The 20,353-nt window shown below is 41.0% G+C and overlaps 2 protein-coding genes, 2 non-coding genes and 1 pseudogene across 5 annotated transcripts in view; 4 read left to right on the top strand and 1 right to left on the bottom strand.

Moving 5' to 3' along the window:
* Nucleotides 1–3,375: 3,375 nt before the first annotated feature.
* RPL5 (ribosomal protein L5) lies at nucleotides 3,376–13,818 on the top strand. 2 transcript variants are annotated; one of them, XM_019030321.3, is made up of 8 exons: nucleotides 3,376–4,020; nucleotides 5,292–5,361; nucleotides 5,448–5,563; nucleotides 6,682–6,816; nucleotides 8,092–8,294; nucleotides 9,358–9,535; nucleotides 12,446–12,534; nucleotides 13,660–13,818. In XM_019030321.3, exons 1-8 carry the CDS (start codon nucleotides 4,018–4,020, stop codon nucleotides 13,757–13,759), a joined length of 894 nt encoding a protein of 297 aa, XP_018885866.1. In that variant the 5' UTR covers nucleotides 3,376–4,017; the 3' UTR covers nucleotides 13,760–13,818. The 2 variants fall into 2 exon arrangements, with proteins under 2 accessions (XP_018885866.1, XP_063553050.1); XM_063696980.1 differs by having other exon boundaries at nucleotides 3,873–4,020; nucleotides 9,358–9,536; nucleotides 12,450–12,534.
* LOC115932296 (small nucleolar RNA SNORD21) lies at nucleotides 9,191–9,285 on the top strand. The gene has a single exon (XR_004068589.1). It is a non-coding gene; the product is annotated as a small nucleolar RNA SNORD21 (small nucleolar RNA).
* On the top strand, nucleotides 12,615–12,747 carry LOC115932312 (small nucleolar RNA SNORA66). Its single transcript, XR_004068601.1, has one exon. It is a non-coding gene; the product is annotated as a small nucleolar RNA SNORA66 (small nucleolar RNA).
* Nucleotides 13,819–14,034: 216 nt separating the features above from the next.
* Nucleotides 14,035–20,353, bottom strand: part of DIPK1A (divergent protein kinase domain 1A) — a 124,075-nt gene continuing 117,756 nt past the window's right edge. The window contains exons 4-5 of the mRNA XM_031004022.3: nucleotides 18,926–19,102; nucleotides 14,035–16,061 (exon numbers count right to left, since the gene is read on the bottom strand). Of these exons, the coding sequence (XP_030859882.3) occupies nucleotides 15,249–16,061; nucleotides 18,926–19,102 (990 nt within the window). The 3' untranslated portion in view covers nucleotides 14,035–15,248. The remainder of the gene's footprint in view (nucleotides 16,062–18,925; nucleotides 19,103–20,353) is intronic.
* Nucleotides 17,922–18,045, top strand: LOC115932364 (uncharacterized; annotated as a pseudogene).

The raw sequence follows: 20,353 nt of genomic DNA, 5'->3' as shown, positions 1-20,353 counted from the left end.
AATTGCTGATTTTTTTTTAAACTTATAAACAACAGAAATTTATTTCTCACAGTTCCAGGAGGCTGGAAGTCCGAGATCAAGGTGCCTGCATGGTTCAGTTCTGGTGAAGGCCTCTTCCGGGCTGCAGACTGCTGACTCCTCCTTGTGTCCTCACATGGTGGAGAGCAGACAGAGCTGCTGATTTATTTTCTATTTGTAATGTATGGTTGACATATTTGATGAAACTGAGTTCACTTTCTTTTTTTTTTTTTTTTTGAGATGGAGTCTCGCTCTGTTACCCAGGCTGGAGTGCAGTGGCGCGATCTCGGCTCATTGCAACCTCCACCCCCAACATTCAACAGATTCTCCTGCCTCAGCCTCCCGAGTAGCTGGGACTACAGGTGCCCACGACCACGCTCAGCTAATTTTTGTATTTTTAGTTGAGATGGGGTTTCACCATATTGGCCAGGCTGGTCTCGAACTCCTGACCTTGTGATCTGCCCGCGTGGGCCTCCCAAAGTGCTGGGATTACAGGCGTGAGCCACTGTGCCCAGCCAAATCTGAGTTCACTTTCATTTCAAATAATAAAAGCTATATTCTAGAAGGAATAATAAATAACAGATAGCTCCCATTCTAGCGCAGGTTTTTTGTTTTTTGGTTTTACAAGACAGGGTCTTGCTGTATCACCCAGGCTGGAGTGCAGTGGCAAGATCACGACTCGCTGTAATCTCTGCCTCCTGGGCTCCTGTGATCCTGCCGCTTCAGCCTCCCAAGTAGCTGGGACCACAGGCACGTACCACCATGCCCAGCTACAATTTTTATTTTTTGTAGAGATGAGGAGTCGTCATGTTGCCCAGGCTGGTCTCAAACTCCTGACTTCATGTGATCCACCTGCTTAGGCTTCCCAAAGTCCTGGGATTACAGGGGTAAGCCATGACACCCAGCCAATGTTTTATTTTTTATTTTGAAGTAATTTCAAAACCACTGCTTGGGTTAAGAACCGTACAAAGAATTTCCATATACTCTTCTCCCAAGTTCTCCACTGTCACCATTTTAACACATTTTTGCCTTATTAATCTCTCTCTTTACATGCACATATTTGTATATGTATATACACACATGTAATTTTTTTCCTAAGCCATTTACTGGGACTAAGTTGCAGAAATAATGCCCACTACTCCAAAATAGTTCAGTGTGTATTACCTTAAAAAAAAAAAAGAACTCTCATTCATAACCAGTCTACCTATGAAAATCAGAATTTAGCCAGGCTTGGTGGCTCACACCTGTAATCCCAGCACTTTGGGAGGCCAAGGTGGGGGGCGGATCATCTGAGGTCAGGAGTTTGAGACCAGCCTGATCAATATGGAGAAACCCCGTCTCTACTAAAAATACAAAATTAGCCGGGCGTAGTGGCGCATGCCTGTAATCCTAGCTACTCGGGAGGCTGAGGCAGGAGAATCGCTTGAACCCAGGAGGCAGAGGTTGTGGTGAGCCGAGATTGCGCCATTGCACTCCAGCCTCAGCAACAAGAGCGAAACTCCGTCTCAAAAAAAAAACAGAATTTAACATTGATTCATTACTATCACCTAATCCAGACTTTAGTAAAGTTTCACCGATTGTTCTGACAATGTCTTTTGAACAAAAGAAATACAAAGACTTCTTATTTCCCTTTTTCCTTTCTTGTCCAGGATGCAATATGGAATCACACATTGCATACAGTTGTCATGGCACTTTGGTCTCTTTCAGTCCGGAATATTGTTTAGGCTTTCCTTGTCTTTCATGATCTTGTCATTTTTGAAGAGTACAGGCCAGTTACTTTGTAGAATTATCTAAATCTGGATTTACGTGTAGTTTCATCATGATTAGATATGGTTGGTACATATTAGATAACTATTTTAGATTAGATTATGTAAATTTGGTAGGAAGTGTTTTGTGTTCTTCTCAGTGCATCAGGAGGCATATAATGTTAATTTATTTTTTCTTTGCTTTCCTTTTTTTTTTTTTCCCTAGAGATAGAGGTCTTCTTATGTGCCCAGGCTGGTCTCGAACTCCTGGGCTGAAGCGATCCTCCTGGCTCAGCCTCCCAAAATGTTGGGATTACAGGTGTGAACCTATAATGTTAATTCATCCCACTATTGGTGATTTTTTAACTTTTACCACTTGAATAAGATGCTGTTGGCTGAGGATGCTGGACAATTACCCCCTAGCTCCTGGTGTCACCAACTGCACTGGCTGAACCAGCCATGCTAGCCACAGACCCCTGACTGTGACCAAGGGGAATACGTATACATATTTTTAATTTTCTTGTTATGGATTTATAAGGTAAGAAGGAGAGGGATAAGGATGATAAAGTATATTTAATTTAACATGTTGTTTGTTTCATAACTTCTTTTTTTGGATTTTATTTTTTATAGAGACAGGGGCTCACCAAGTCTCCCAGGCTGGTCCCGAACTCCTGGGTTTAAGTGATCCTCCTGCCTTGGCCTCCCAAAGTGCTGGGATTACAGGCCTGAGCCAGCACATCCAGCCTGCTTCATGACTTCTTTCTTTTTTTTTTTTTGAGACGGAGTCTCACTGTCGCCAGGCTGGAGTGCAGTGGTGTGATCTCGGCTCACTGCAACCTCTGCCTCCTGGGTTCAAGCGATTCTCCTGTCTCAGCCTCCCGAGTAGCTGGGACTACAGGTGCGTGCCACCGTGCCCGGCTGGTTTTTGTATTTTTAGCAGAGATGGGGTTTCACCATGTTGTCCAGGATGGTCTCGATCTCTTGACCTCGCGATCCGCCTGCCTCGGCCTCCCAAAGCGCTGGGATTACAGGCGTGACCCACCGCACCTGGCCTGAGCTACCGTGCCCGGTCCACGACTTCTAAATATTCAGATGAATAGTATGTGGGTCTTCCTATGAACCCTTGCCCTAAAACATGCAGAAGTTAGGAGTCGGCCTGTTTCCAGGCAGACTTTCCTTCCTGATGCTTTTGCCTCCAGTGTAAGCAGGGCCTGACCAAGACATGGAGCACCTTTGGTAGGATAATAACTTGATAATCCACCAAAATGAAGGTTTTTAAATATTTTCTATAAATACGAATTGAATACCTCTTTCTTTACCCTTTCAAAGGTGGCTCCACAAAAGTAGAATCACACTTCCTGTGAAAAGTGTTTTAAGTTTTCTCCTCTAGAGCTCTGTTGACATCGGCCATAGCGAACTCTGTTTATTTTTCCTATTATATAAGGAATTACAAGTTGGAATCAGAAGTAATTGGCATCCTAATTCTGATTTATTCTAGTGGCAGTGTTTTGGAGTCACTTAACCCTGTCATCCTGGTTGGCCGTCCCTTCTCCCAGCTCTAACGGTGAGCAGCTGGTACCCTGCTAGGTGCTGGAGAGTCAGAGGTGGACATCAGGGCCCACCTCAAAAAGTTGACAGTCTGTGGTGGGCTGAAGCCAGTAGAAAGCTGCTGTAGGAAGGCAGAGGAGTGGCCCCTATCCCAGGCTTGGGGCTCTCAGGGAAGGCTTCCTGGGGGTGAGATGGGAGGGTGGGTCCGTATGCTCTTGGACCAGAATGAGTAGCCCAGAGAAGGCAAGAGGGCTCCCAAGCAAACTTGTCCTATTTAATTTTATTTTTTTTTCCTGCTTAGAAAAGCAAAATGCGTTTGTTATGAACAAAACAAAACAAAACAAAACAAAACAAAACAAAACAAAACAAAACAAAACAAAACAAAACAAAACAAAACAAAACGCTGTAGCAAAGAAAGCGAAAGGCTCCAGTAATCCTCCCTGCTCCTCCTCACCGCACGGATCCTGTGAGATACCCCGAGCATTGGAACCTTGAGAGCTTGGGCAGGCATTCACCCTCCTTCCAGCAGGGGGCGGAACGTAAAACGCCTTGTGGCCGACACCCTCTCTCTTCCACACGTCACTGGCGTGACCGTCCGCGCTACATACTGCGCCTGCGCAAGGGCTGTGGCCCTTTTCCCACCCCCTAGCGCCGCTGGGCCTGCAGGTCTCTGTCGAGCCGCGGACGCCGGTCTCTGTTCCGCAGGATGGTGAGTGGATGCCTCGGTCTCGGGGCTTTAGATGCATGGAGGTTCCCTTTTCTTGCCCGTATGCCAGCCTAGGGCCCGTCTCGCGCGTCGCAGGGGCCGGATGGCGTTAGATTGCTAGCTCTGACTTGGTCGAGGTGCAGTTCCCAGCGTGGCCTTAAATGGCTGCCGCCCGGTGCGCGAACTTGGGGGGAGGGGTTGGCGAAGAAGGGTTGCGTGAGCTTGGACGGCGGATTGGGGAGAAGGGTGAGTTTAGTAGACAGCCTGAGTGGGGATACTGCCGTCTAGTGTGAGAGGGCGCTGGCAAGCGGCCGGGCGTGAGAGGTCGCAAGCAGTCGACCTCAGCCTAGCTGGGGAACGCCAGAATGGAGGGGGGCTGCAGGTCCTCGGGTCCCACTCGACCTCCGAGTACCGAGTACTTCGTGGGTTTTCCAGGAGAATGTCGGAGCCGGCAAGTCTTAGATTTAGGAAGCTTGTGCCCGTGGGCTGAGCAAGTGGCTTTTAAGCCAAAATTGTCAGTGGAGCTTGGAGGCCGAGGGGTCCCTGGGCCCCGGAAGCTCCTTTAACATGGAATACGTGCCTCCTGCCTCTTCCTCTAGAGTCCGTCGCCGGATGAGTTTTTAATTATTGGGGTAGGGCCCCAAGGGTGGGATGAAATGTTGCTTTAGCTGATGGGGAACAGTGCTGTTTTAGTGGGGGAATTACTGCTGAATGTGCTCTTGCCCAGTTAAGCTTTGTGGCAGGTAATTTAGGCTTTTGAAAAACATAACGTGGGAAGCGAGAGAGGTACGTAGTTGTTATTTGAGGCTAGGTTTTCGAAGTGGGACATAGCGTGTTCCGAACAGACCGACGTTTGGCATCACTCGTTGCTGTCTAGAGCAGTGCTTCGCAAAAGTTTGGCACAATTACCGGTGCTGGTCCTCGAAGAAACAAATATGGAAATTGAAAGCGTTTAAAACCTTTTGAAAGCAATATAACAATAATTTTATACCTGTTAAATGTAATAAATTGGGGCCTGCATTTTGTATGTTTCTTTTATTCCATATTTCTCTAAGGATTCATTTTTATTGTTTTATGAAACTACCAGTCTGTGACATGGAGGGTAGAGGAAAAAGATTCTTGACCCTAGTTGCTTGTGAAACCTGGGATTCTACAAGTGACAGTTGTCTGTTTACTCTTGAAGTTCAAGTGTTACTTTGTTACATGGTTAATTCATGTCAAAAGTATCATAGGCTAAGACATCAAAGTTTTAATAACATTCTTTTTTCTTTAAGGGGTTTGTTAAAGTTGTTAAGAATAAGGCCTACTTTAAGAGATACCAAGTGAAATTTAGAAGACGACGAGGTACTGTCACCTTTTTGTGTTTACAATATTAATCTGCTTTGCAGATGCAGTGGAGTATCCTTTCTACAATTATTTTTTTCTTTCAGAGGGTAAAACTGATTATTATGCTCGGAAACGCTTGGTGATACAAGATAAAAATAAATACAACACACCCAAATACAGGATGATAGTTCGTGTAACAAACAGAGATATCATTTGTCAGGTAAGTTGTATTCTAGACATTCCCCTTTTTTTATTGCTAGAGAAATTGTGCTTGGGAAGCAAAGCACATGGTGTGTGTGTTAGAAGGGCTGTCTAGCACCTCCAAAAGCATCCAGTGAATAATTTTTCCTTTTAGTAGGTCTAGAATTGGAACCTGGGAAATTGGTACTTTAAAAAATGCTCTTGGTTGCGCTCATGCCTGTAATCCCAGCACTTCGGGAAGATTGCTTGAGCCCAGGAGTTTGAGACCAGCCTGGGCAATATAGTGAGAGTTTGTCTTCACAAAAAATGTAAGAAAATTAGCTGGGCATGGCGGGGTGCACCTGTAGTCCCAGCTACTCAGTGGGAGGATTGTTTGAGCCCCGAGGTTGAGGCTGCAGTGAAGTGAGATCACACCCAGCCCTCCAACCTAGGTGACAGAGCAAGAGACTGAAACCTAGTTTATGTGTGTGGGGTGGGGAGATTAGAAGTAAGTAAGAAGTTCTTGCCCATCCCAATTCCAGTAGAAGAATAGGGTTTGTCCTGATTTTTCCTATATGGCCTTATATGCCACTTAACCACTGAAAAGGTAGTTGTGAGTTAAACAGGGCTTTAAGATTGTTCTGCTTATTCTTTGAAATAGGTTTTAATAAAATGTACAAAGGTGGCTCCCGCATGAAAGACCTTTAGGAAGTGTCAGTTTTGCTCTTGTACTAAGAGCATTCTCACTGGACTCTGAAAGCTAGAATCCTGGGCTTTTACAACTAGGAGAAATTCTGAGAGTTAAGATTTATTGATATTTTGCAGCAGGTAGGCACACCTGTTTCCTGGGCAAATAGTTTGTTGATTGTGAAGGCATTGTCTTCCTCTGTACCCAAGTTCAGATAACTAAACGTTAGGTTCCTGAGACTTTGCTGAATTTAGTTATGTTTAGTTCAAAAGATGATTGAAATATTTGGGTATTTCTCTTTGACTTTTTAAGCACCTCTAATTTACTGGTAACCCAGCTAAGAGTCTTAAGCATTTTAAGTGATGCTCATCTGTGTCCATCAATGTTTTTTTATTCCCTTGAAAAATAATTAAGATGTAGTAAGACAGTGAAAGCAACAGATTACTAACCTAGTTTCTCTCTTACTATAGATTGCTTATGCCCGTATAGAGGGGGATATGATAGTCTGCGCAGCGTATGCACACGAACTGCCAAAATATGGTGTGAAGGTTGGCCTGACAAATTATGCTGCAGCATATTGTACTGGCCTGCTGCTGGCCCGCAGGGTATGTACAAGATGACTTTAATTGACGTAGTTTGTGGCTGATTGCTTGGAGAGTTTCTGCAAGATGTTTGTACATGGATAAGATAGCTTCAGTTGTGCTTCAGGAGAGTGCTTGCTTCCAGTTTTCTGCTTTGTTAATGGATCTATCTAGGTCAGCTCTTTCCAATAAAATTTTCTGCAATGACACAAATCTGTAATTTGCTGTCCAGTGGTTTTGCCACTAGCGACCTGCAGCTGTTGAGTTCCAGCAGTATGTAAACTTGAATTTGAAAATCCACTTATAGCTAGTGACTACTTAATTGGACAATGAAGACCCTTGCTACTTAGGTATACATTCTGAATGTTGGCAAACATTAAAAATGGAGACTCGTGGGAACTCCACTCTAGACCTTCTGGAATCTGTATTTTGATAGTATGTACCAAGTGATTTATATGCACATTAAAACTGGAGAATCTTGGCTAGGCGCGGTGGCTCACACTTATAATCCCAGCACTTTGGGAGGCCGAGGAGGGTGGATCACTTGAGGTCAGGAGTTTGAGACTAGCCTGGCCAGCATGGTGAAGCCCTGTCTCTACTAAAAAAGTAGAAAAAAAAAAAAAAAGCCAGGCATGATGGTGTGTGTCTGTAGTCCCAACTACCTGGGAGGCTGAGGCAGGAGAATCACTTGAACCCAGAAGGCAGAGGTTGCAGTGAGCTGAGATCACGCCATTGCACTCCAGCCTGGGCAACAAGAGCGAAACTGTGTCTCAAAAAAAAAAAAAAAAAAAATGAGAATCTTAGTGTTTTGGAGAGTGGCCATTGACGGGAAGATTCATTTTTGTTTTAAACATTTTTCCTGGTAGATGAAGATGGGATTTTGCCTTGTTTTTATTATCTGAGTTTTTTACCTTGTTTTGCAATGGAATTGTTAAGCATGTGCCGCAAGGTTGACGACAACCCACTCATCATTGGTTATAAACATGTTTTAATGGAGGGAACATTGTAAGTATAAGAATCAAGTTTATGCATTCTCATTGATTGCTGCATAAGTGTGGACATGTAGCAAAGATGCAAAAGTCATAAAACAAAATTGTTTCAAGTGAAATTGAATGTTTTAAGTTTTTTTTTTAATAGCATTTAAAAATTCATGAGCAAGTGGATCTGGTGAAAGGGTGGGTGTGGAAGGAAATTTTCTTTTCCAGATGTCAGTGGTCCTTACGGTTATGACATAAGCTATTTTAATTTTAGAGCAGTTTGAATAATTGAAACCAGCATTTACATTGGTTTCTTGAATAGCTTCTCAATAGGTTTGGCATGGACAAGATCTATGAAGGCCAAGTGGAGGTGACTGGTGATGAATACAATGTGGAAAGCATTGATGGTCAGCCAGGTGCCTTCACCTGCTATTTGGATGCAGGCCTTGCCAGAACTACCACTGGCAATAAAGTTTTTGGTGCCCTGAAGGGAGCTGTGGATGGAGGCTTGTCTATCCCTCACAGGTAAGAATACTATTTAAGACCTTGGTGCCTGGACCATGGTACTTCCCTGTTTTTAACTAGTTGGACTGTGGAGATAACCGAATTAAAGTAGCTATCAATTGAATGCCTGCTGTATGCCTAGGTACCATGCAGGAGGAACCTAGTAGGGCAGGAAGGAATTATAGCCCATTTTATAAATTAAGAGTCTGAGGCCCAGAGTTATTTGTCCCAAGTTTTTCGGGCTGGTTATTGAAAGAGATGGGATTGAAACCACTACCTTTTGCATATGACTTAATTCTTATTAGAAATGAGCAACTCCATCCTCTTTCCCCATGCACTTTCTTTTTTCAATCAGAATAAAAATTATTTACTGAATTATGCAAAAAGGTGGATCCTAGAATTTTATAAGAAGTTTGAGGAAAAGGCTTATGAAAGATTTCTAAACCTGCAACTAGGAATAAGATTGTAGGCCATTTTGGGAAGTTAAGTAGGTTAATTTGTAGTTCCATTGGTTTAATGATATTTTTTGTTGTTGAGTCTGTGCATCTTGATTTATTAACTTCTTAGGAATATTTTAGCATTTGGTGATTTAACCAAGAAATAGTAATTTTTGGTAAGCCTAAAATACAACCCAACTGAAATTTTGCTTTTATGATGTGGAGGTGGGTGGGGGGAGTTAGTTGCAAGTACACCAAGAGCATTCTCACTTGACAATTTCCTTAACTGTGATCTTGGACAAATCACTTATTCCCATGTACCCACTGAAAATTAAAGGATTTAGAGTATAAGTTTTGAAACTCCTTCCTGTGCTGATGTGCTGGATAACTAATTTTGTAGTGGTAGAAAGCCTTGGTAATGGCTTTTAAAGGTTTTTGTAGCATGAATTTCTTTTCTGTCCTGGAATTCAGAGATTAGCTGCTGAATGATGATATCCCACTAACTGAGCAGTCAGTAGTTGGTCCTTTGGTTGCATATGATGCGATAATTGTTTCAAGACGGGACTGATGGCAGCTACTAAAGTAAATTCTTACTAGTAAACTAAGTTAAGTGAGTCTATACTAAAATATGAATAACTTTATTTTAGTACCAAACGATTCCCTGGTTATGATTCTGAAAGCAAGGAATTTAATGCAGAAGTACATCGGAAGCACATCATGGGCCAGAATGTTGCAGATTACATGCGCTACTTAATGGAAGAAGATGAAGATGCTTACAAGAAACAGTTCTCTCAATACATAAAGAACAGCGTAACTCCAGACATGGTAAAACATTTACCTAAAAATGCCTATATTGGTTAATTTATGGAAATAGGTTTATTAGTTGTTTTGGGGGCAGGTAACATTCTTATATAGGTGTGTTTCTTGACAACATGAGCTAGACTCGTCAACATTCTTTTAGTAATCTTTTAGATGCTCAAGTGTGGAAGACTTCAAGCATCTGAAGATTTGGCTACCTTTTATGCTTTGGCTGTTCTGTATTTGTAGATGTCATTTCTGTAATCATAGTTGTAATCTGCTTTGTTTGATAGGAGGTGCTAGATAATAAACTTCACTTATTTTGATACCATCTGGGAGGAAAGCTCTTCATAGCATATGTGTGCTATATTCTGGACTTTCCCATTATCTCAGACATGTACACAGGAAAAGAGATTTGATCACTGGGTCTGCGTGATGTTGTAGAAATGAGGGGAGCCATGTTTGCAAGAATGAGTCCCAAAGTGCTGGGCTTACAGATGAGAGCCATTCCTGACCCAGGTTCTTTTTCGTTAGTGTGTAGTAGCTTCTATTTTGGCATAGCTATTGGTTAGGAAAATTTTTAAAAACAGTAGTTGGGAAATGATCACTTTCTGTTATTTCTATGCTTTGGACACAGTGTAAAGGCTGAATAAACAAATAGCTTGAGTTTCTGAGTTAGGAAAAGGAGTAGTTTTTTATCAGTAATGTAGGTGCATGTTAATTTTTACTGTGTTATATTTGTTACTTATGACTTCATCCTGGTAAAGAGGTCATTTACTTTTGGATTATGATTCTACTAGTCTTGCAAAATTTACTTCCTAACCTATATCTTTATGTAGTCATGTCATACTTGCTCAGAACTTTTCAGACTCCCAGTTTGTGCTTTCAGATGTTTACTTCCTAATGCTTTCCTGTATATGTGCCTTCCTTCAGCTAGACTACTTTTTGGCTAATGTATTTTTCTAGCTGGCTCATTAATTTTATCTGCAGTGGCCTCTATCCTCCTGTGTGCCTGCTGAAATCCTGTGCAGACATCTGATGTGTCTCCAACAGGAGGTGGTCTTTACCTCAATTCAGGCATTATCTACATGTCTGCTTGTCTGACGTCTTGGAAGGAACTGGGTTGCTTAGATTTGTTGAATGACTATATATGAAGTCATCAAATGGATTTGTTATTTGTTAGTGAACAGCTAGCTATAATAGAGTGCTAAAAGAGGTAGGGAAATTAACTTTCAAAATGGGTATAGGTAGTTGAGGTTTCAAATGCAGTGAGCATTTGCATTATTTTCCTTTAATAATCTTTATGCAAATGCATGTAGTAATCACATCTCCACATTGATTGAATAATTTTAGAGACCTGGATTACTGTGACATAGTCTGTAGTGGGCTATAATTATTAGATATTCAGAGAGTTGCAGCATTTTTTTTTTTTTTTTTTCAGTGAGTTTTAGAACAAAATGGCCCTGGCGGGGCATGGTGGCTCACGCCTGTAATCCCCGGACTTGGGAGGCCATGGTGGGCAGATCACCTGAGGTCAGGAGTTCGAGACCAGCCTGGCCAATATGGTGAAACCCTGTCTCTGCTAAAAATACAAAAATTAGCTGGGCATGGTGGCTCACTCCTGTAATCCCAGCGACTCGGGAGGCTGAGGCAGAAGAATTGCTTGAACCCTGGAGGTGGAGGTTGCACTGAGCTGGGATCGCGCTACTGCACTCCAGCCTGGGCAACAGAGCGAGACTTCATGTCAAAAAACAAAAAAATGCCCAATAAAATATCTGATCGGTTGGCTTTTCAGGAAAACTTCTGACATCTTTCTGGTCTAGAGGCCTTATATTACCACTAGATACTAGGGATAGATTGGTGGTAGTGAAAGACAGAAGAGAGGTCCTTGGTACATAATGCTGGGAATTACTTTTAAAGGCCTGTGAGATAAAGATGGAAAACAAAAGTCTAGGGATTGTGGGATGACAGATGAATTTGCTTGTTGGCCTGTGTCCAGTCCTTGGTCTCAGTTAAGCTATGTCAGTGTTGTGACTCTTGGTCCCATACGTTCATCATCTTAATATCTTAATACTTTTGGCACTTGTTCTTGAATGAAAGAATCTAGGTCAGACAGTATTTAAAATGAGAAGCGCAATATTTGTTTCTGCAGACAAAAATTTGATTTAGAGTGACTCAAGAAGTGTGGCTGAATTTCTCAGAAGTACATGCAGATTTTTCTTTTTGTTTTCTTACTTTTTTTTTTTGAGGCAGGATCTTGTTCTGTTTCCTGGGCTGGGGTGCAATGGCACAATTATAGCTCATTGCAACTTCAGACTTCTGGGCTCAAGCAATTCTCCCACCTCAGCCTCTCGAGGTAGCTGGGGTTATAGGTGTGCACCACCATGCCCTGCTAATTTTTTTTTTTTTTTTTAATTTTTGGTAGAGATGAGGTCTCATTCTGTCATCTAGGCTGGGGTCCAGTGAGCTGTGATTGTGCCACTGCAGCCTTGACCTCCTGGACTCAAGTGTAGTCCTGTAGCTGGGACTACAGGTACATGCCACCATTAATAATTGCCACCTGGCTAATTAGTTTTTTTATGGAGACAGGTCTCACTATGTTGCCTTAGCTGGTCTCAAACTCCTGGGCTGAAGTGATCCTCCCACTTCAGACTCCCAAAGTGCTTGAGATTACAGGCATGAACCACCACACCTGGCCTGATTTTTTTCTTGAGTAAGATGGAGTTCTATAGTGATAATTCACATTGCATAAGGCGAAAATTGGGAATTTGTTAGGAAAAGGTGAGTTACATTTAGAAGTTAAAGTGTTTACCAACATTGATTTAGTTTAGTTCCTTTTGAGAATCTGGCTTAGAAGGACAAGATAAGTTATGGTTGCATTAATATAGTAGGGCACATGAAATGAAACCAAGTACTGTTTGCTTTCCTTTGTTTCAGATGGAGGAGATGTATAAGAAAGCTCATGCTGCTATACGAGAGAATCCAGTCTATGAAAAGAAGCCCAAGAAAGAAGTTAAAAAGAAGAGGTATGTTGTCTTTTTTTTTTGTCTTTTCAAGAAAACAGGTTGGGAATGGTTCCCACGTGGGGCAGACTGTTGGTGTAATTGTGCAAACTCGATCACTAGCTCTGCGTGATGTGGCAGAAGCGAAGGGAACCAGGTTTGCAAAAGTAACTGTGGTGATGGAAATGTGTTAGCCTCAGACACTACTGAGGTGGTTCTTTCTATCCTAGTACAGTCTAAGTACTGGTTACTGCATTTTTTTATTGGCTGACAAGTTGCTTTTTGTTGATCTTTCATGTTTTGATCTTTAAATGGAATAGAAAGTAATACTTAATGAACATGTAAGCATAAAGTGATGTGATGGCCCACAAATACAATGTATAGTAATTAAATCAATGTATTTAACATATTCACCTCAAATACTTAACACTTTGTGGCAACAACATTTGAAATTTATTCTCTTAATTGTGAAATGTACGATATTCTATATTCATCATGCTGTGCAATAGAACTAAAAACAAAATCATATTCCTCCTGTTGGAGATTTTATACTTGACTATCATCTGCCCATTCTTTGCACCCACCAGCCTTTGTAACCACCATTCTGCTCTCTGCTTCTGTGAGTTCCATTGTTTTAGATTCTATATGAATATGAAGTATTTGTCTTTTTGTGCCTGGCTTATTTCACTGAGCACAATATTCTCCACTTCATTCATGTTGCAAATGACAGAATTTCCATCATTTTTAAAGACTGGGTAATAATCCGTTATGTATATGTATACCACATTTCCTTTATCCATTTATCTGTTGCTATTAATATATAGTGCTGCAATGAACATGGGAGTGCCACTCTCTTGGACAAACTGATTTCAAAACATTTGGGCAAATACCTAGAAGTGGGATTACTGAATCTAACATGTCTTCTATTTGACTTTTGGCCCTATGGTAGTAGGACATCACAGAAGTTGGGGTTTGGGAAAGTTAGCTTAAGATCATACATAAGTAAATGTATTTGAACTTGGATTATTTAACCTCCTTCTGATTGCAAAGTCTTAAATATTCTCTATCTAAATTTTATTAAAATTTTAAATTAAATATTCTATTCTCTTCAGTTATAGTTTAAAAAATATATATTCCTGTCTTTTGTAGGTGGAACCGTCCCAAAATGTCCCTTGCTCAGAAGAAGGATCGGGTAGCTCAAAAGAAGGCAAGCTTCCTCAGAGCTCAGGAGCGGGCTGCTGAGAGCTAAACCCAACAATTTTCTATGATTTTTTCAGATATAGATAATAAACTTATGAACAGCAACTATTTCTGTGTTAAGCTCTTATTCTTATGAACCTTATAGGAAATACCCTGAAATATTTTGGGAAAGCAAAGGAGTTGACAGGTTTTTTTCTCCAAGAAAAAAAGTTGTTATTTCTTGGGCTTCTGTTTTACCTGACAGGAGTCATTATCCCTTATGTTGTATGATGAACAGCTCTCCCTAAAAATTTGGCAAGCAACAGACCAACCATCACTGGGAAATATTTCTTCCATCCATTTATTATAACCAGATGATTAATGGGAAAAGTACCTTAAAGTAAAGTAAACAAAACTGGTGCTAATCCATGGCGTTGAAGGAAAGTTTTGAGAGAAAGCTGTCCAGTGATGGTCACATAGATTTTTAACATGTTCCACTTTAGGTAGGTGAAACCTTTGAGCAGAAAATAGTGGATCTTTTCTCCAAAAGGTGTTTAATTTTATGGAGATGAAAGGTACATGCCAAATCTGAGTATACGTGTGAAAATAATATGAAAGAGGAGCAAATGCTAAACCTTGTATATCAAGTTTACATGGGGAAAAAAACATTAGATAAATACATTTACATGCCTCTTTAAGAAACAGCCCTTTGGCCCACAGGATATACTGTTTGAAAATGGAAAGTTATTACTAAAAGTCTGCTATAATTTATTTTAGTCTTGCACTTACAGTCCCACTTTCACATAGTTCAAAATCAGGATATGTGGATCTTGATTGGGCCTTAAGATGTCAGTTTTGAAGGGCTCAGTTAGCTGCGTGATACTAAGATGAGCCCTTTGAATCTTTAGGAAAGTTTATCCATTTTTAGTCAATAAAATTGGTGTACTGTCAAGTATAAGATTTCTTGAAGTAAGCCACTTGAACCATTGTGAAGCTACACATAACAGTTGATGTCTGAATGAGGTTAAAAATGGGTGTATAAGTCTTCAATACAGTAAATCATGCTATTAACCCAACATCTGTTTATAAAGAAGCAAGTTTAACCTGCTTTGCAGTCTTAATTTCTGTTAATGTGCAAACTTTACCATGCTAAGACATTAGTAAATTTATAAATTTTCTTGTTGAACAGCAGCTTCAATGCAAACACAATGCTTCCAGCATTGGTATTTTGGCTAAGGTAAATCTACAAATCACTCACTGTTGATGTTTATGGAATGAAGCTTTTCACAGCATTGGTTTTTAAAGTCAGTCAAAATAGTTACACAATGAATGTACTTCGGAGATGTAACAGGGCTTCTAAGAGGGCAGGAATGACATCTTGGGGACCTGTTGATCCTACACCTGCCATTACTTCAGTAATCACATACTGATGGCTTCTCAGGCCTAGGGGGAAGGAGTTTTGTGTAACTGGCAGGAATCTGAAGCCATTTTTTTTTAATGCTCAAAATTGTTCTTTAAAAGTGGCAGGTTTCTTAAAATGGTAATTATGTCCAAATGAACTAAGAGTCATTAGTGTAGGAAATTTTCTTCCACAATAATGTTTTTAGGTTATTTAATATCAAAGAATGTTCCATTTCCATTTGATTTGCTGTGACTTTGAGAGCAATACAAGAATAAAGCTGCTTTTCTAATTCTTCACGAATTTCACTTGGAGCACCACGCAGTAGGTAGTCTTTGAGTAACTGACAAGCTTTTGCCAAGTTTGGTTGTATCACTTCTGAAGTACACTTCATTGTACTCTGATCACAGCTAGTTCTACAGTCTGTGCCATAGACACAGTCCAAATCAGACTCACAGTGACGATCCTTAATAAGTTCTTTCAGGTTTGTCTCTGGCACAATTTTTCTCATATCCACCATTTTCAAATCATACTTATCATTATATCCTAGGTTTTTGGCACTAGTATCGCACATGAGGAAATTTCCGTAGGGGCCATGGAAAACATCTTCCACAAATTCTAGAAGTCCTATGGCTATTTTGGCCTTTCTTGGCCATGATGGTGTGAACAGCTGATCCATGCTTCTTCTGAACCCAGATGGAATAAAAAGTTCAATGACCCAAGGAAGGCTTATTCCATAAAGAGAGGTATATTCAACACTTTCCATCACATAGAGGTCACCACAGAATCCCATTAATTTGGGGGTATGTTCTTTATCTTGAAGTATCACCATGAGAAGAAATTCATTCAGTTGAAGAAGTGCCCATGCCGACTTTGCTTCTCCCAAGGAAACCTGGCCATCTTTGTCTCCATCAGCCACCGTCAAGATGAGATTAACCAGTTCAGAGAGGTTTCCTTGGTCACCCAATTTTGCCTGTCAAGAATTTGGCTAGTTATACAGAAGGAATGAAAAATACCTCCCATGCAACATACTAAGTTTCTTTACGGGCATTATTAACCATGCTAGAAATAATCTTGGTACTGAATCCCCATACAGGAACTTAATGTATTATATCTCCAAATATTTATGATACTTCCTAAGTGAACTAGAACCATGCTTTATGTAACTGCAGTAAAACCCACTTTAAAATACTTGTCTGTTTGTTAGGAAATGGCCACTAACTCCCCTGTCCCCTTCAGGCCCTTTAGATAGTTAACCAACAATGTAATTATTCCTCATTCATACGTTAAAAAACCACCGCCTCATATGTGGACTTGAAAAATTGTACTGTAATGTACTTACATCAAAGTTACAATAAGGGTCAACTAAAAATTATTTTCTTTTTTTTAGAGATGGAGATCTCACTATGTTGCCCAGGCTGGTCTCAAACTCCTGGGCTCAGGTGATCCTCCTACCTCAGCCTCCCAAGTGCTCGGATTACAGGCATGAGCCAGCATGCCTGGCCTAATTATTTTATCCTATTTTGTATTTATCACAATAATTATTTTGTTCAAATAGTAGTACAATAATGAAGATTAAAAAGTATTTCCGTTAGTCTGAAATACATGTAAAATGGCCAAATAAAAAATTTGAGTGAAAATAAAAGAGCAATGAAAATAAAACTTTTTTCTAAAACTTTCTTTTATTTCTATTTAATCTATATATTAGTATTTCTTTTTCTTTTTTTTTTTTTGAGACGGAGACTCGCTCTTTTGCCCAGGCTGGAGTGCAGTGGCGCGATCTCAGCTCACTGCAAGCTCCACCTCCCAGGTTCATGCCATTCTCCTGCCTCACCCTCCAGAGCAGCTGGGACTACAGGCGCCTGCCACCACGCCCAGCTAATTTTTTTTGTATTTTTAGTAGAGACGGGGTTTCACCATGTTAGCCAGGATGGTCTCGATCTCCTGACCTCGTGATCCATCTGTCTCGGCTTCCCAAAGTGCTGGGATTACAGGCATGAGCCACTGCACCCGGCCTATATTGGTATTTATTTAAATTAAAAAAATAATTTGCAGAGTACCATTTTTTTTTTTTTTTTTTTGCATAGGAGGAACTGCTATGCTTTTTTTCCCGTTAGTTTTAGTGACATGTAATAACTACAAATTTATGGGATACTGATGGGCACAATTGCTCAAGCCAGTAATTCCAGCACTTTGGGAAGCCAAGGTGGGCAGATAGCTTGAGCTCAGGAGTTCTAGACCAGCCTGGGCAACATGGTGAAACTGTGTCTATGCTAAAAAAAAAAAAAAAAAAAACCGTCTCTGCTGAAAAAAAAAAAAAATGCTGGATGCGGTGGCTCACGCCTGTAATCCCAGCGCTTTGGGAGGCTGAGGCGGGTGGATCACCATGAGGTCAGGAGTTCGAGACCAGCCTGGCCAAAATAGTGAAATCCCATCTCTACTAAAAATACAAAAATTAGTCAGGTGTGGTGGCGGGTGCCTGTAATCCCAGCTACTCGGGAGGCTGAGGCAGGAGAACTGCTTGAATCCAGGAGGCAAGGTTGCAGTGAGCTGAGACCATGCCACTGCACTCCAGCCTGGGCAACAGAGCGAGACTCCGTCTAAAAAAAAAAAAAAATTAGCCAGGTGCGGTGGTGCGCCTGTGATCCCAGCTACTTGGGGGGCTGAGGCAGGAGGATGGCTTAAACCCAGGAGGCTGAGGCTGCAATGAGCCGAGATCATGCCACTGCACACTCCAGCTTGGGCACCAGGGCAAGACCCTGCCAAAACAAAACAAAACAAAACAAAAAACCAACCATCTTTTAAAAAAAGAAAGAAAGAAAAAAAATCCCCAGGCCTCCTGGTGCTTACACCAGGCTGTGTTCTTATACTGACTGTATAGAATGAGGAGGTAAACTCCCATGTACACCTCAGCCCAGGCCCTGCACCTTGTCTGTATTGTGAACGGGAGCACATAGAAAAAAAATTCATGGGATACAGAGTGATATTTCAATACACACATACAATGTGTAATGATCAAATCAAGGTAATTAGCATATTTATGTCTCAAACAGTTATCATTGTGTTGTGAACATTCACAATCCTTTTAGTTTTTTGAAAATATCCAAAAATTATTAATCCCTTTACCCTATAGTGCTATAGAACACTAGAACTTATTCTGCCTATCTAGCGGTAATTTTGTATCTGTTAACCAACCTCTCCTTATCCTCCTCTCCTCTGTACCCTTCCCAGCCTCTAATAACCACAATTCTAAGAGTATACTCATTTTATTTCACCTTTTTTGAATTAATTTTCATGTCAAACTGTACAGCACTCCAATTAATTAATGAACTCCCTCCTCATATCTGGACATTTTTAGCTATCATAAATAATGTTAAAGTAAACATTCTCCAACACAGATTTCTTTTCTTTTTCTTTTTTTTTTTGAAACAGGGTCTCACTTTGTCGTCCAGGCTGGAGTGCAGTGGTGAGATCTTGGCTCACTGCAACCTCGACCTCCCAGGCTCAAGCAATCCTCGCACCTCAGCCTCTCAAGTAGTTAGGACTACAGGCACATGCCACCACTCCTGGCATATATATACATAGCTGAGGTCTTACTATGTTGCCCAGGCTGGACTTGAACTCCTGGGCTCAAGTGATCCTCCTGCCTTGGCCTCCCAGAGTGCTGGGATAACAGGCGTGAGCCACCGCGCCCGGCCTCTTATAATTATTTCCTCAGGATGGAGAATCTGATAGAGGTCAAAGAATATCAACACTTTAATGGCTTAGGATGAGGTCCTGCCAATTCCTCTAAAGAGTCCCACTTCACACTAGCAACATATGAATGGGTATGCTTACCTTAAAGAGACTATAGACCATTTCTTTAAATTTTTGTACAGTAGTTCCTCTAGTTGGCTTATCAAATAGCACTATTTCTTTTCTTGGTTCCAATTCAGTTCCAAAATCAAGATGAAGCGCTTGTTCCATTTGACATTTCACAACACCTGGTAGATTATCCCAAATCCCTAAATACATCTATGTAAAAAGAGTGGCAAGTTATGTATTATACTGAGTAGAAAACTCTAAAAAATATACCACTATATTTTTAGGGTCCTCCTCCTCAAAACAAAACAAGCATCAAACATTGAGGTTAAGGTGTGACTTTATTTTTGAACTGCAAACTTGAAATCACACTCAAGATTTTTTCCTTAAACTAATTTTTTAAATTATAAGAGTAATGCATGCCTAAATATATTTTTCAAAAAGTCCAATGAGAAGGATGTAAGGCAAAAGCAAAGTTCCCAAACATTCTACTTCCATAATCCCACTTCCCCAGAATTAACTACTATTTAAGTATCTAGTTATTTATCAAACTAATATTATATAGTGTTAACTATGTCCTATGGTCTACTAATTTATTTTAGAGACAGGGTCTTGCTTTGTCACCCAGGCTGGAGTTCAGTGGCATAATCATAGCTCATAGCAGCCTCAACGTCCTGAGCTCAAGGAATCTTCCTGCCTCAGTCTCCCAAGTAGCTAGGACTATAGGCATGTACCACTAAACCTGGCTAATTAAAAACTTTTTTTTTGTAGAGATGGGGTCTTGCTGTATTGCTCAGGCTGGTCCTGAACTGGTAGCCTTAAGTGACCCACCTGCCTCAGCCTCTGAAGTTGCTGGGATTATAGGTATGAGCCACCACACCTGGCTTTTACTGATTTATGTTATTATTTTAATCCTTGTACCAATCTTAGGTGGTAGGTACTATCATTATACTTATTTCACTGATGGGGAAACTGAAGCAGATACAGGTGAAGTAACATGCTGAAAAGAGCTGAGGTCTTTACCACTAGGATAGGTTGCCCCTCTTCTACATAAAAAAATAAATAAGATCATATTAATTCGTAATATTAATCCAAACAAAACATTATTTCACTGCCTTGCTCCAAACCCTCTAATAAATTCCCCTTTCAATTAAAGTCCAAAGTCCTTTCCATGACTGGTTGGGCTCCATTTGAGCTAGCCTCGCCTATGTCTCCAACCTGATCTTGTACCACGTACTCCGTTTCTCAAAGTCCCAGCTACACTGGTCTTTCTGTGACAGGTTGAAGCTTGTTTCTGCTTCCTGACCTGCTTCACTTGCTGCTGGCTCTGCCTGGAATGTACTCTCCCAGATCTTCACGTGGCTGGCTCCTTTACATCATTCAAGTCTCAGATTAGACATTGCATTTAGAAAGCCTTCCCTGACCCCCTGTCTAGAAGAGATCCTCTTCCACCCCCAGGTCACC

This window comes from Gorilla gorilla, chromosome 1 (genome assembly GCF_029281585.2).
Source record: "Gorilla gorilla gorilla isolate KB3781 chromosome 1, NHGRI_mGorGor1-v2.1_pri, whole genome shotgun sequence".
In the NCBI taxonomy this organism is placed as follows: domain Eukaryota; kingdom Metazoa; phylum Chordata; class Mammalia; order Primates; family Hominidae; genus Gorilla; species Gorilla gorilla.
This window is presented reverse-complemented; position numbering and strand designations above follow the sequence as displayed.